Source organism: Capra hircus, chromosome 11, assembly GCF_001704415.2.
Source record: "Capra hircus breed San Clemente chromosome 11, ASM170441v1, whole genome shotgun sequence".
NCBI classification, from domain to species: Eukaryota; Metazoa; Chordata; class Mammalia; order Artiodactyla; family Bovidae; genus Capra; species Capra hircus.
Window position 1 is genome coordinate 1,588,834 of NC_030818.1, and position 14,251 is coordinate 1,603,084.

Genomic DNA, 14,251 nt, shown 5'->3' on the forward strand with positions numbered 1-14,251 from the left:
AGTTCAGTCGCTCAGTCGTGTCCAACTCTTTGCGAACCCATGAATCACAGCACGCTAGGCCTTCCTGTCCATCACCAACTCCCGGAGTTCACTCAGACTCACGTCCATCGAGTCCGTGATGCCATCCAGCCATCTCATCCTCTGTCGTCCCCTTCTCCTCCTGCCCCCAATCCCTCCCAGCATCAGGATCTTTTCCAATGAGTCAACTCTTCGCATGAGGTGGCCAAAGTATTAGTTTTCAGCCTCAGCATCAGTCCTTCCAAAGAATACCCAGGACTGATCTCCTTTAGGATGGACTGGTTGGACCTCCTTGCAGTCCAAGGGACTCTCAAGAGTCTTCTCCAACACCACAGTTCAAAAGCATCAATTATTCGGTGATCAGCTTTCTTCACAGTACAACTCTAACATCCATACGTGTTCAGTTCAGTTCAGTCTCTCAGTCATGTCCGACTCATTGCGACCCCATGAATTGCAGCATGCCAGGCCTCCCTGTCCATCACCAACTCCCGGAGTTCACTCAGACTCACGTCCATCGAGTCAGTGATGCCATCCAGCCATCTCATCCTCTGTTGTCCCCTTCTCCTCCTGCCCCCAATCCCTCCCAGCATCAGAGTCTTTTCCAATGAGTCAACTCTTCACATGAGGTGGCCAAAGTACTGGAGTTTCAGCTTTAGCATCAGTCCTTCCAAAGAACACCCAGGGCGGATCTCCTTTAGGCATTACTATTTCCAAGAGGGACTTCCCTAATGGACCCGTGGCTAAGATGCTGTGCTCCCAATGCAGGGGTTGACCCCTGGTAAGGGAACTAGATTCTACATGCAGCAACCAAGAGTTTGCATGTCACAACTAGAGATTCTGCATGCCACGACTCAGACCCACTGCAAATTAATTATTATTATTATTATTCAATGATGAGGGAACTCCCTGGTGGCCCAGTGTTAAGCCTCTACACTTTCACTGTTCAGGTTAGTTCTCTAGTGATCACTGGTCAGGGAACTAAGATCCCACATGCCACACACACACATACATACAAGAAAATCTTTCCAGTCCCAGGGAAACCATTTGTCCACAAATATAAACAGGTGGACAGCTACGAATTTGGGCAATCATCCACACGGCCTCCATGTGGAGAATGGGGAAAAAAACAAACATTGTTACTGTTTAGTCACTCAGTGTTCAGTCCTATCCAACTCTTTGCAACCCCATGGACTGCAGCTTGCCAGGCTTCCCTGTCCTTCACCATCTCCTGGAGTTTGTGCAAACTCATGTCCATTGAGTCGGTGATGCCATCCAACCATCTCGTCCTCTGACCTCCCCTTCTCCTGCCCTCAACCCTTCCCAACATCAGGGTCTTTTCTAATGAGTCGCCTCTTCATATCAGGTGTCCAAAGTAATTTCTCAGGCGATTGGCCCCTGGGGCTACCTCCCTCAGACCCCACCCAGACTCCCTGTATTGAATATGTAAGCATCATGGCACCCCATCCAAATGACCCCTTGCCAGCCAAACTCATGCCTGTCATTTTTAAATAGGCTTACACTTTCATAACAGCTAACTTACATCAATGTTTCAAAGCCTTCCCATTCTTAACGGCTATTCTGTTTCTGACACGTCGTATCTCTTCTTAGGATCCCATCTGCTCTGTCCTCTGGTTTTTCTTTTCTTCCTTCCCTCCATCCCACGTGTGTACGACTTCTAAGTCTCCTGCCCATTTGAGCTTGGGAAGAAGTACTCTCAACAGGCAGAGTTATGGTACAGGAGCTTTCTCACCTGTGTTAAGCCCATTTGTATCCTCCTCGTAAAACGAATGACTTTTCATCCAACCCAAGAATGTGGCTTATGTTAGACATGCCATTCCAAAACTGCACATACTTTTCAAGTTTACCTGGGAATCACTACCCGGTGGCATTCATGGTAAAGAACCAGCCCGCCAGTGCAGGAGACATAAGAGCTATGGGTTCAACCCCCGGGTCAGGAAGGTCTTCTGCAGGAGGGCACAGCAGCCCACTTCAGTATTCCTGCCTGGAGAATCCCATGGACAGAAGACCCTAGTGGGTTAGAGTCTATAGGGTTGCAAAGAGTTGGAAACAATTGAGCCAACTTAGCACGTATGCACGCCCATGTCTACTGTGAAAATGGCGAAGACTGGATATCAGGCATTCCTCCAGACATAGCTGAAAAGTGGCTTCATATCTCAAAACAGCAGCCACAGTCTAGGGGAAACACTGCTGACTGCCCGGACAATAGATCTCACCTCCCCAGCACGATACAATCACCTTCAGAGCATTTTCTTGTAAAGACCTTGCAGCCCAGACAAATTACAAAGTTATCTGGGAGGTGGGACCCAGCGCTGAACTTTTAAAGCTGCCAGGGGATTCCAATGTGCAGTCAAGATCAAAACATCACTGGTCTAAATATGGCTGTTTTACTACTGTTTCTCATAGGTTTTGTATTTTCATGGCACTTGGACAATAATTGACTTCTCCTGATTTTTTTTCCTTCCCTTTTCTCAGAGCCATGACATTTCCTTTCCACTCCCCAAGACTTAAAAACATATGTAAGAGTTTTGCATTTTCTCCTCCTACCCTCCCCACTTTGTAAGCCTTCATTCTGAGGAAGGTGAATAATTTAAATCCCTCAGGGCAAGAGGGAGAAGGGTGTCCAGGAGGGAGGGGGAGATGGAGTCCAGAAGTTCCGGTGGAATGAACAACTGTAAGCTCCAGATACCTTTAAGTTCAGAAACCCTGATAAAACCGAAGCTGTTGATAAAGGTGCTTTGAAAAATGCCAAGGGATTTCCCTGGCAGTCTAGCGGCTAAGACTTCACCTTCCAAGGCAGGGGTTACAGGTTTGATTCCTTCTTGGGCAGCTAGGATCCCACATGCCTCACAGCCAAAGAAAACAAAACATAAAAGCAGAAACAATACTGTAACAAGTTAAATGTTGTTGTTGAGTTGCTAAATCTAAGTCAGGAGTCTGACTCTTTTGTGACCCCAAGGACTGTAGCCCACCAGACTTCTCTGTCCATGGGATTTCCTAGGCAAGAATAATGGAGCAGGTTGCCATTTCTTTCTCCAGAGGGTATTCCTGACAACAGAGTGAACCCAGTCTCCTGCAATGGCAATGAGCCACCAGGGAAGCCCCAGCAAGTTTAATAAAGACTTTAAAAATGGTCCACATCAAAAAAAAAAAAAATTCAAAGAGAGAAAAAAGCCAAAATGTCTTATTTAGATATAGAAGAAAATTTATAAAACTTAAGGTAAAGTTACCATAAATTTCAAGCAACATGCTTCTCCTTGTCAGTTTCCCCATGTCATTAGAAACACTGTCCCCTCTCTCTGTCTCTCTCTCTGCCTCCCTTCTCTCCTCCCATAGGGCACTCTGATGTCCAGAATACAGCAGATCATTGCTTCCCCATGCACCTCACTCAAACCTTCAGTCAACAACACTTTGCCTGGCATGTCCGCAAAATTAAACGTCAACCCCCTGGCTTAGCCCTTAGGGCCTCTCCCTCCTGCCTTGGCTCCCCCACTTTCCCTACAGGGATCCCCTTCTCTGTCCCAAACTGATGGACTGACTGTCCCACGCCCAGCTCCACGCCCAGCTCCACGCCCACGCCTGATCCCTTGCATGCCTAAAGCCAGGAATATCCTTTCCACCCTCCTCCATAGAGATTCATCTCAAATTTCACTTTCTCCTTGAGGACTGCCAACGCCAGCAACTTCCATTTCCATGTGGGAAGACAGCCAAGGGATGCTTTCGAAGTGTGTGGCGAGTGTTCCATACAAAGAAATGGCTTCAGAGGCTAACCTGGGCAGGAAGGGCGAGAATATCAGTGACCACTTGGTGTGGGTATAAACAAATCGTGTGCCTCCATGCAGAAAGCAACAGCCTAAGGGCCAAGGGCAGCCTGAAGATATGTTTTGTTCGGCCTAGAGAGTGCTTTCTGGATGCTGGCTACTGACTCAAACGTTTTACAAAGCTGGAGCCAACACAGAAATGTGAACTTCTGGTTTCTCTTCAAAAGATCGTGACATCTGGCCATGCTGGGTTGCACTGCAGTAAGTGTTTGCAGCCCGCCCTGGTACTCAGTCACCTGAAGGGACGCTTAGTATTTTCCCCAATTTTATGGGTTAGCCAGGCAGTCCTTCCAGTCAGGGCCAACTTAGCTGGTCTCTAGGGTCATCTGGGGCTAGATGGTCTGGAACCAGCTGCGCTCACACGTCTCGGCTGTGTGCAGCACGCAGCAGGCTGGCCAGGGCCCTTTGCTACGTGGTCAGTGGGTCCCCAGAAGCATCTGGAGGACACACACCAGCGCTCCAGTGATTTCCATACCTCTGCTGGCGTCACATCTGCCAGCCTCCCACTGGCCAGAGCAAGTTTCACGGCCAGTGGTCTCAGGGCTGGAGAAATAGACTCCACCTCCTGATGTAAGGGGTTGCAAAGGCCCCTTGCAGAGGGGGAATAGATCCAAGATGGAGTGTGTGGCCATTTTTGCAATTGATAGCCCACGTGGCACAACCAACTGGAGGTGGGTAGCTGTGGTCTTCATTGTCCGGAGGATGTGCCCTCCAGGTCACAAGCCCCAGTCCCCTCCCCAGCTGGATTATTCCTATCCAGGTCACTACTTTTCTGTTGCTCCCTGGCCCCTGTGGACACTTCAGCTTGTGACCACACCTGATTTAGGGTTTCCCAGGTGACGCAGTGATAAAAAATCTGCCTGCCAGTTCAGGACCCAAGAAACGCACGTTCAGTCCTTGGGTTGGGAAGCTCCCCTGGAGGAGGAAATGGCAGCCCACTCCAGTGTTCTTGCCTGGAGAATCCCACGGACAGAGGAGCCTGGCGGGCTGCAGCCCATGGGGTCGCGCAGAACAAGACAGGACTGCAGACACATGCATGAGTTGGTCTCTACCTGATTTAATTAACACCTTCCCAAGCCCTCCTGGTCACTGCCCTTTCCTCCTGCAAGGAACCTCTCTGAAAATTGCTATAGGGGAACACCAGTGAACCAAGAGCCCCCAGACAGGGTGATCTAAGAGTTGGATGACCAGGTTTAAGAAGAACACAAAAAAAGAAGCACAAGATTACCTTTTGATACAAAAGAAGTATCAAGAGGTAATCACATAGAGTCACAAGGAAACAGCCTAGGACGTGGGCTCTCAGCCTTGGCTGCCCCATTCAATACTTAGTAGCTTTAAAATTACTGTTGCTGGGACTTCTCTGGCGGTCCAGTGGTTAAGACTCCACACTCCCAATACACAGGGTGTGGGTTTGATCCCTGATTGGGAAGATCCTGCATTCTGCAAGGTGCAGCCAAAATCAGGGAAAAAAATTACTATTGCCCAGGCCACACCCAGGTCAATTAAATCAGAATCTCAAGGTAGAGTCTAAACCCAGATAATTTCTTTTTTAAATTAATTTATTTTTAATTGGAGGGTGATTGCTTTACAATATTGTGCTGGTTTCTGTCATCTATCCAAACGAACCAGGCATAGGTATACGTATGTCCCCTACCCCTTGAACCTCCCTCTCACCTCCCACCAAACCGAGAAACATTTCTAAAAACTCCCTGGGTAATTCTGCCCAACAGTAAGGCAGAGAATCACTAGCATCGGATTATTTCTATTTCAAAATTGAAAGTATTGGTCAAAGCACCAGAATGGCTTGCCATCTCAGTTCAGTCGCTCAGTCGTGTCTGACTCTTTGCAACCCCATGAATTGCAGCACGCCAGGCCTCCCTGTCCATCACCAACTCCCAGAGTTCACTCAAACTCATGTGCCATCGGTGATGCATCCAGCCATCTCATCCTCTGTCGTCTCCTTCTCATCCTGCTCCAAATCCCCCCCAGCATCAGGATCTTTTCCAATGAGTCAACTTTTCACATGAGGTGGCCAAAATACTGGAGTTTCAGCCTCAGCATCAGTCCTTCTAAAGAACACCCAGGACTGATCTCATTTAGGATGGACTGGTTGGACCTCCGTGCAGTCCAAGGGACTCTCAAGAGTCTTCTCCAACACCACAGTTCAAAAGCATCAATTCTTCGGTGCTCAGCCTTCTTCACAGTCCAACTCTCATATCCATACACGACCACAGGAAAACCATAGCCTTGACTAGACAGACCTTTGTTGGCAAAGCAATGTCTCTGCTTTTGAATATGCTGTCTAGGTTGGTCATAACTTTTCTTCCAAGGAGTAAGCGTCTTTTAATTTCATGGCTGCAATCGCCATCTGCAGTGATTTTGGAGCCCCCAAAAATAAAGTCAGCCACTGTTTCCACTGTTTCCCCATCTATTTCCCATGAAGTGATGGGACGAGATGCCATGATCTTCGTTTTCTGAATGTTGAGCTTTAAGCCAGCTTTTTCACTCTCCTCTTTCACTTTCATCAAGAGGCTTTTGAGTTCCTCTTCACTTTCTGCCATAAGGGGGGTGTCATCTGCATATCTGAGGTGATTGATATTTCTCCCGGCAATCTTGATTCCAGCTTCTGCTTCCTCCAGCCCAGCGTTTCTCATGATGTACTCTGCATATAAGTTAAATAAGCAGGGTGACAATATACAGCTTTGATGTACTCCTTTTCCTATTTGGAACCAGTCTGTTGTTCCATGTCCAGTTCTAACTGTTGTTTCCTGACCTGCATACAGATTTCTCAAGAGGCAGGTTAGGTGGTCTGGTATTCCTGTCTCTTTCAGAATTTTCCACAGTTTGTTGTGATCCACACAGTCAAAGGCTTTGGCATAGTCAATAAAGCAGAAATAGATGTTTTTCTGGAACTCTCTTGCTTTTTCCATGATCCAGCGGATGTTGTCAATTTGATCTCTGGTTTCTCTGCCTTTTCTAAAACCAGCTTGAACATCAGGGAGTTCACGGTTCACGTATTGCTGAAGCCTGGCTTGGAGAATTTTGAGCATTACTTTACTAGCATGTGAGATGAGTGCAATATCTACTACTGCGGGCAGGAATCCTTCGGAAGAAATGGAGTAGCCATCGTGGTCAACAAAAGAGTCCGAAATGCAGTACTTGGATGCAGTCTCGAAAACGACAGAATGATCTCTGTTCGTCTCCAAGGCAAACCATTCAATATCACAGTTATCCAAGTCTATGCCCCAACCAGTAATGCTGAAGAAACTGAAGTTGAACGGTTTTATAAAGACCTACAAGACCTTTTAGAACTAACACCCAAAAAAGATGTCCTTTTCATTATAGGGGACTGGAATGCAAAAGAAGGAAGTCAAGAAACACCTGGGGTAACAGGCAAATTTGGCCTTGGAGAACAGAATGAAGCAGGACAAAGGTGAATAGAGTTTTGCCAAGACAATGCACTGGTCACAGCAAACACCCTCTTCCAACAACACAAGAGAAGACTCTACACATGGACATCACCAGATGGTCCACACCGAAATCAGACTGATTATATTCTTTGCAGCCAAAGATGGAAAAGCTCTATACAGTCAACAAAAACAAGACCAGGAGCTGACTGTGGCTCAGATCATGAACTCCTTATTACCAAATTCAGACTTAAATTGAAGAAAGTAGGGGAAACCACTAGACCATCCAGGTATGACCTAAATCAAATCCCTTATGATTATACAGTGGAAGTGAGAGATAGATTTAAGGGACTAGATCTGATAGACAGAGTGCCTGATGAACTATGGAATGAGGTTCGTGACATTGTGCAGGAGACAGGGATCAAGACCATCCCCATGGAAAAGAAATGCAAAAAAGCAAAATGGCTGTCTGGAGAGGCCTTACAAATAGCTGTGAAAAGAAGAGAGGCGAAAAGCAAAGAGAAAATGAAAGATATAAGCATCTGAATGCAGAATTCCAAAGAATAGCAAGGAGAGATAAGAAAGCCTTCTCAGCGATCAATGCAAAGAAATAGAGGAAAACAACAGAATGGGAAAGACTAGAGATCTCTTCAAGAAAATTAGAGATACCAAGGGAACATTTCATGCAAAGATGGGCTCCATAAAGGACAGAAATGGTCTGGACCTAACAGAAGCAGAAGATATTAAGAAGAGGTGGCAAGAATACACAGAGCAACTGTACAAAAAAGATCTTCATGACCCAGATAATCACAATGGTGTGATCACTCACCTAGAGCCAGACATCCTGGAATGTGAAGTCAAGTGGGCCTTAGAAAGCATCACTATGAACAAAGCTAGTGGAGGTGATGGAATTCCAGTTGAGCTCTTTCAAATCCTGAAAGATGATGCTGTGAAAGTGCTGCACTCAATATGCCAGCAAGTTTGGAAAACTCAGCAGTGGCCACAGGACTGGAAAAGTTCAGTTTTCATTCCAGTTCCAAAGAAAGGCAATGCCAAAGAATGCTCAAACTACCACACAATTGCACTCATCTCACATGCTAGTAAAGTAATCAATCCATACATGACCACTGGAAAAACCATAGCCTTGACAAGACAGACCTTTGTTGGCAAAGTAATATCTCTGCTTTTGAATATGCTATCTTGGTTGGTCATAACTTTCCTTCCAAGGAGTAAGCGTCTTTTAATTTCACGGCTGCAGTCACCATCTGCAGTGATTATGGAGCCCAGAAAAATAAAGTCTGACACTGTTTCCACTGTTTCTCCATCTATTTCCCATGAAGTGATGGGACCGGATGCCATGATCTTCGTTTTCTGAATGTTGAGCTTTAAGCCAGCTTTTTCACTCTCCTCTTTCACTTTCATCAAGAGGCTTTTGAGTTCCTCTTCACTTTCTGCCATAAGGGTGGTGTCATCTGCATATCTGAGGTTGTTGATATTTCTGCCGGCAATCTTGATTCCAGCTTCTGCTTCTTCCAGCCCAGTGTTTCTCATGATGTACTCTGCATATAGGTTAAATAAGCAGGGTGACAATATACAGCCTTGACGTACTCCTTTTCCTACTTGGAACCAGTCTGTTCCATGTCCAGTTCCAACTGTTGCTTCCTGACCTGCGTATAGGTTTCTCAAGAGGCAGGTCAGGTGGTCTGGTATTGCCATCTCTTTCAGAATTTTCCACAGTTTATTGTGTTCCACACAGTCAAAGGCTATGGCATAGTCAATAAAGCAGAAATAGATGTTTTTCTGGAACTCTCTTGCTTTTTCGATGATCCAGCAGATATTGGCAATTTGATCTCTGGTTCCTCTGCCTTTTCTAAAACCAGCTTGAACATCTGGAAGTTCACAGTTCACATATTGCTGAAGCCTGGCTTTACAGCCAAAAGCAACACCAGGTTGAAAAGGGTTTTAAAAAACTGCTTCAAAGGAGAGGGCAGAAATGCATTTCAGGTGACTAGGCAGTTTCTTATTAAGTGACCCCAAACTAACTTTTAAAAAGGTTAACCAGGTCAGATTGGTACCAAGTGGCTGAGTGCTGAGCTGCAGTTCAATGACTTAGTCAATACTGTTATCTCAGAAACTAGGGTTCTGCTGACAGTGACCTGTTGGTACCAGGCTCTTCATCCGCTCCGCCTGCTCCCAAGCTGACCCCTGCAGGTATGCATTAAGCTTATGTCTCACTCAGGACTCAGCCGGGACTCTGGGCTGTCTTCAGCCCTCCTGGCATTTCTGGAGGCCTGCAGTGACTTTTCTACATTCTTTAATTTTGACAAAGAAGCATTAAACACACAGTGAGACACCTGACAGTCTCAAAAGATTTTCCTGCCGCAGAAGACTGGTGCTCACCGCCAGCGTCATCAGTTTGCAGAATGAGGGGAGCAAGACCTGGGTTGGGCTGGAGCCAGGGACCAAGAATCCTTTTCCTTCTCTTCCTCCTTGACCTGCTTTTCTCTGCTTAATCCTTTAAGGGACAGGGTCCATGGTAGAATCTGCCTGCTGGAAGTTGCCAAGCCCCTTCGGGAGCCCAGTAAGAGTACTGGGGGAACAGGGCATTTAACCCCACCCAGAAGCCTGCCCCTTGGACCATCCTGAGCAGGTTGCAGGGGCCACATAGCTGAAGGGGGGAGGAAGGGGAAGACTTCTCCATACACTCAAGGAGACAAAGGACTACAACACCTATCACCTCCCACACACTTGCAGGACTAAAGGAAACGCCTCCGTGTGCCAAGCAAGGTGCCCTGGGCCCCACCGACACCGTCTTCTGGAGACGGGTGTGATTTATCACCGCCACCCTTACAAAGCGGGAAACCAGAGACTTCCAGCGTCCTGTCATTCACAGCTAAAATTTCCTGAATCAGAGCCGAGGCTCTTTCCATTGGCGCCCTGCCTGCTTCTCCACTGAGTTCTTGTCCAGGGAAAGGAAACAGCCCGAGAAGAACTCTTTCCAGTTCCCAGTCTTCCCAAGCTCAGGCGGTCTGGGTGAAAGCGGAGCTGAGCGACTGCGCAGCGCGTCCGCCCGGCCGCAGGGATCCGAAGAGCCAGGGCGACAGCAGCGCTCCCCGCCCCACATCCTCCAGCCTCCCGGGCGTTTCCCTTGAGCGGGACCCTCCGCCATGGAGCGCCGTGCGGCGGGCACGGGCCACCCAGACCCGGGGGCGCGCCACATGGAGACAGGACCCCCAACACGCAGCCGGGGCGCCGATCCCAGCTTGGCCCCCGCCTCCTTGACAGCCCCAGTAACGAGCCGAGCGCGCGGGGCTGCGGCCGGGGGCGCGGCGCCTCTGCGCTCCAGCGGCGGTGCGCCTCCCGCACCCGAGCACCCAGAAGACCGAAGCAGCCCGGGGGCGGCGGGACTCTGCAGCCGCATCTCCACCTCGGGGCCCTCGTTCCCGGCGGCTGGCACTGGCTGGGCTCGGGGGTCGCTCTCCACCCAGGAGTCCCGAGGACTGCGGACGCGGGGCTGGGGGCGCTGCCGTCCGCGTGCAGCCACCAGCCCTCGGGGCGCCGTTACCTCCAGGCCTGGCGGCTCCTCGGAGGACGACGGGCGCGAGTGATGCGTCCCCGCGGCTCGGCTGTCCCCGGGCATCGCGGCGGCGACGCGCGGGGCGGGGATGGGGCAGACCGGGGCCCCGGGCAGCGGACTCAGCCCTCCGGCTGCTGGAGGCCCGGGCTTGGCGCGCTCCGCGCGGCCCTTCGTGTGACTGCGGCGGGGCCCCGCGGGTGGAGGATTGGCGGCGGGCGCGGCGCGTCCCCGGCTCTGGCCCCTTCCCGCCCTGGCCCTGGAGTGGTGCTGGAGCCGGGGGCGGGGACGCGGTCTCGCCCGGGGCGGGGGCGGGGGCGGTAGAGGGCGGGACGCTAGCGGCTGAGCGGATCCGAGGGGCCAGAGGCCAAGCTGGCGAAGGGTCCCAGCCGTGCGCCCTGGGCGCGTGACTGCGCCTAGCTTTCTGTATCGATAAAATAGGAACAAGACCTTCCTCCCAGGGTTGTTGCGAGAATTAAAGGACTTACTGTATTCAGTTGCTGCCATTGGCAGGTGCCCGGTAAATTATGTTTCCTTCCGAGTGGAACCCCCTGGAGAGCTGGGTGTGGGCCCAGAGAAGGGCCTCTTGCGGCAGATACCTCTGAGAAGGGGTGTGCGAACCCTCCTCCCTTCCCTGGTGCACCCCAGTGTCAGCCTGGCCAGGAACTTGGGGTTACCAGAGCCGCTGAATTTGGAAAGAAAGCAGATTAGATTTTCATGAGACTATTCCTGATATTTTTAATGTTGGAATGAATTTTAAAAAATAATAATAAATGTTTACATGTGTTTTTAATTTTTTTTTTCTTGTAGGGCAGCAATGCTGGGCTCCTGCACCAATGATCTTCACTGAAAAGTGAAAGTGTTAGTTGCTCAGTCCTGCCTGACTCTTTGTGACCCCATAAACTGTAGCCTGCCAAGCTCCTCTGTCTATGGGGTTCTCCAGGCAAGAATACTGGAGTGGGTTGCCATTACCTCCTCCAGGGGACTCTTCCCGGACCAGTGATCAAATCCCTGTCTCCTGCGTTGGCAGGTGGATTCTTTACCACTGAGCCACCAGGAAAGCCCATGAATTTCACTAACACCTCTCAAAGGAGGAAGAAGCCTGGCAGGGCAGGGCCTGACCCTGGTCACCTAGCAAGAGGCACAGTGTTCCTCTGGGCTCATCAGGACTACTCTGTGCTTGGTACTGATGGATGCCAAGGTCCAGGTGTGGTACTGCGGTGGGCAGAATTATCACCCACCCACCCCAAGATTCCAGATCCTGATCCCTAGGACTGTGAATCTGTGACTTTACTCCTCTAAAGCAGGAGTCCCCAACCTTCCAGATCTCATGCTTGATCTGAAATGGAGTTGATGTAATGATAATAGAAATACAGTCACAATAGATGTATCCCCAAACCATCCCCCTACCGCATCTGTGGTAAAGTTGTCTTCCATGAAATTGGTCCCTGGTGCCAAAAAGTTTGAGGACAACTGCTCTAAAAAGACTTCACAGTACTGTTACTGATCAGCTGATCTTAAAATACAGGTTGTCCTGGATTATCTAAAGTGACCCAGTGCAATCACATGAGGAAAGCAGAAGGGGAGGTGAGAGATGATGGTCCTGGAAGGTGTGCCTGGTGGGAATGCTGCTGTCTTAAAGATGAAGGGGAGCTACAAGGAACCGAATCTGCCATCAGCTTAAATGGGCCTGAATGGGAATTCTCCCCAGAATCTCCAGGAAAGAACACAGCAACTTTCAGTGGTTTGAGACTCAGGGAGTAGAATCCAGCCATGCCTTCCTGGACTTCTGACCACAGACCGCGCTAATAAATGGATGTTCATTTAAGCCCCTAAGTTTGTGGAACTTGGTTACATGCAAGAGAAAATGAATACAGGACCCTAGACTGCTTTTCAATGCCAGAGCCAAGTTCTTGCGGTGAGGCTGGCCTACAGTGAGAAGGGCAGGTGGCCCCAGGTCCTTAGTAGGCATGCTGGGCACTGCATTTGACACCATCCGCCTCTTCTGGTTGTTCCCCCTCAACTGAAGCTTTACACCCCCTGGGAGGCCCTTCCTCAACTTCTCCCAGCCAGTGGATCACTTCCCCTGTGTGGCCCCATGCTCTTCGTGAAAACAGCCGTGTGGTGCCTCAGTTCTTCTATTTGTATATGCCGTCACACACCACTGGGCCACCAGCACCTGGTGGAGGAGGGACTGGGAACCATGAGGTCTGAATCTCCAGTTCCTGGCACAGAGCAGGCACGTGGTAGTTAAGTGAAATGCAAAAACGGAATTCATACCAGCTTGTGGCCAGTGGTTCTTATCTACAGGGTGTCCGCAATAATGAGTTATTGTCACTGTTTATTGTGTGGATTACCCTAAAACTCTCTACATGCTCTTGAGAAAAGACAGCGATTCTGTTTCTATCCAAAATCATGACGTATGGAATGGCTGTGTTTTATGGTGGGGTCTTTTAAAATGGCTTTTCATCAGTACAGTATAAATGCGTGCATTGTAAAGTAGAAACAACTCATCAAAGATAACCTGGTTAGTGCATTTCAGCGAGCAGCCTTCTCCACGTCTCTACCTGTGTGTACAAACATACATGTATGCAGTTCTGTGTACATGAGATTATATTCTACCCTGCAGATGCTGTTCATCTTCTATCTACATCCTTCCTACCCAGGAACCCAGAATCAGGCCAGGCTTCCACCCTCACTAGAGGAGAATCTATACAGGCTAATCTATACAAGGTGTTTCCTGCCAACAGTTACCAAGGGAAGAATGTAACTTCTTAAGGTAGCTCAACCCATTTTTAAAAAGCCGTGGGCTGGGCTTCCCTGTAGTTAAGAATCCTCCTCGCAATGCAAGGGACACTGGTTTGATCCCTGGTCTGGGAAAATCTCCCATGCTGCCAAGCAGCTAAGCCCGTGTGCCGCAACTGCTGAGCCTGTGCTCCGGAGCTCAGGAGTCACAGCTTCTGAAGCCTGCCCACCCGAGATCGCATGCTCCACCACAAGAGAAGCGCCAAAGCTGGAGAGAAGCCTCTGCTCGCCACACCTAGAGAAAGCCCACTCTCAGCAATGAAGAACCCCACACACAGCCTGAAAATACTTTTTTTAAAAAGCTATTGGCTTGAGAGCAAAGACTTTTTCTCTCTCTTCCCTCCCTTTCTATAAATGTAAATTTTTAAAACTCAAGAAACACAGTTTCCTAATGGCCACTGACAACCATCTTCCAGCCAGCCTTGGGTAAGGATGATGCTGTGGATGGTAGAGCAGAGAGATACATACAGGCATCCAGGTCTCTGAGGACCTTGTCGAGAGATTGCTTTTTGGTACCTCCCTCCTTACAACTGTCTAACTGTTGCAGGAAGGAGGGCCCCGGAAACTGGGCTCTTGTCTAACACTTGGAAATGCATTGTCTGAGGAGA

The 14,251-nt window shown here is 49.2% G+C and overlaps 1 protein-coding gene across 1 annotated transcript in view; it reads right to left on the reverse strand.

Annotated features, from left to right (window-relative positions):
- LOC102171434 (two pore calcium channel protein 2) overlaps positions 1-11,078 on the reverse strand; it is a 57,682-nt gene extending 46,604 nt beyond the window's left edge. The window contains exon 1 of the mRNA XM_018054816.1: positions 10,830-11,078. Coding sequence (XP_017910305.1) covers positions 10,830-10,904 — 75 coding nt within the window. The 5' untranslated portion in view covers positions 10,905-11,078. The remainder of the gene's footprint in view (positions 1-10,829) is intronic.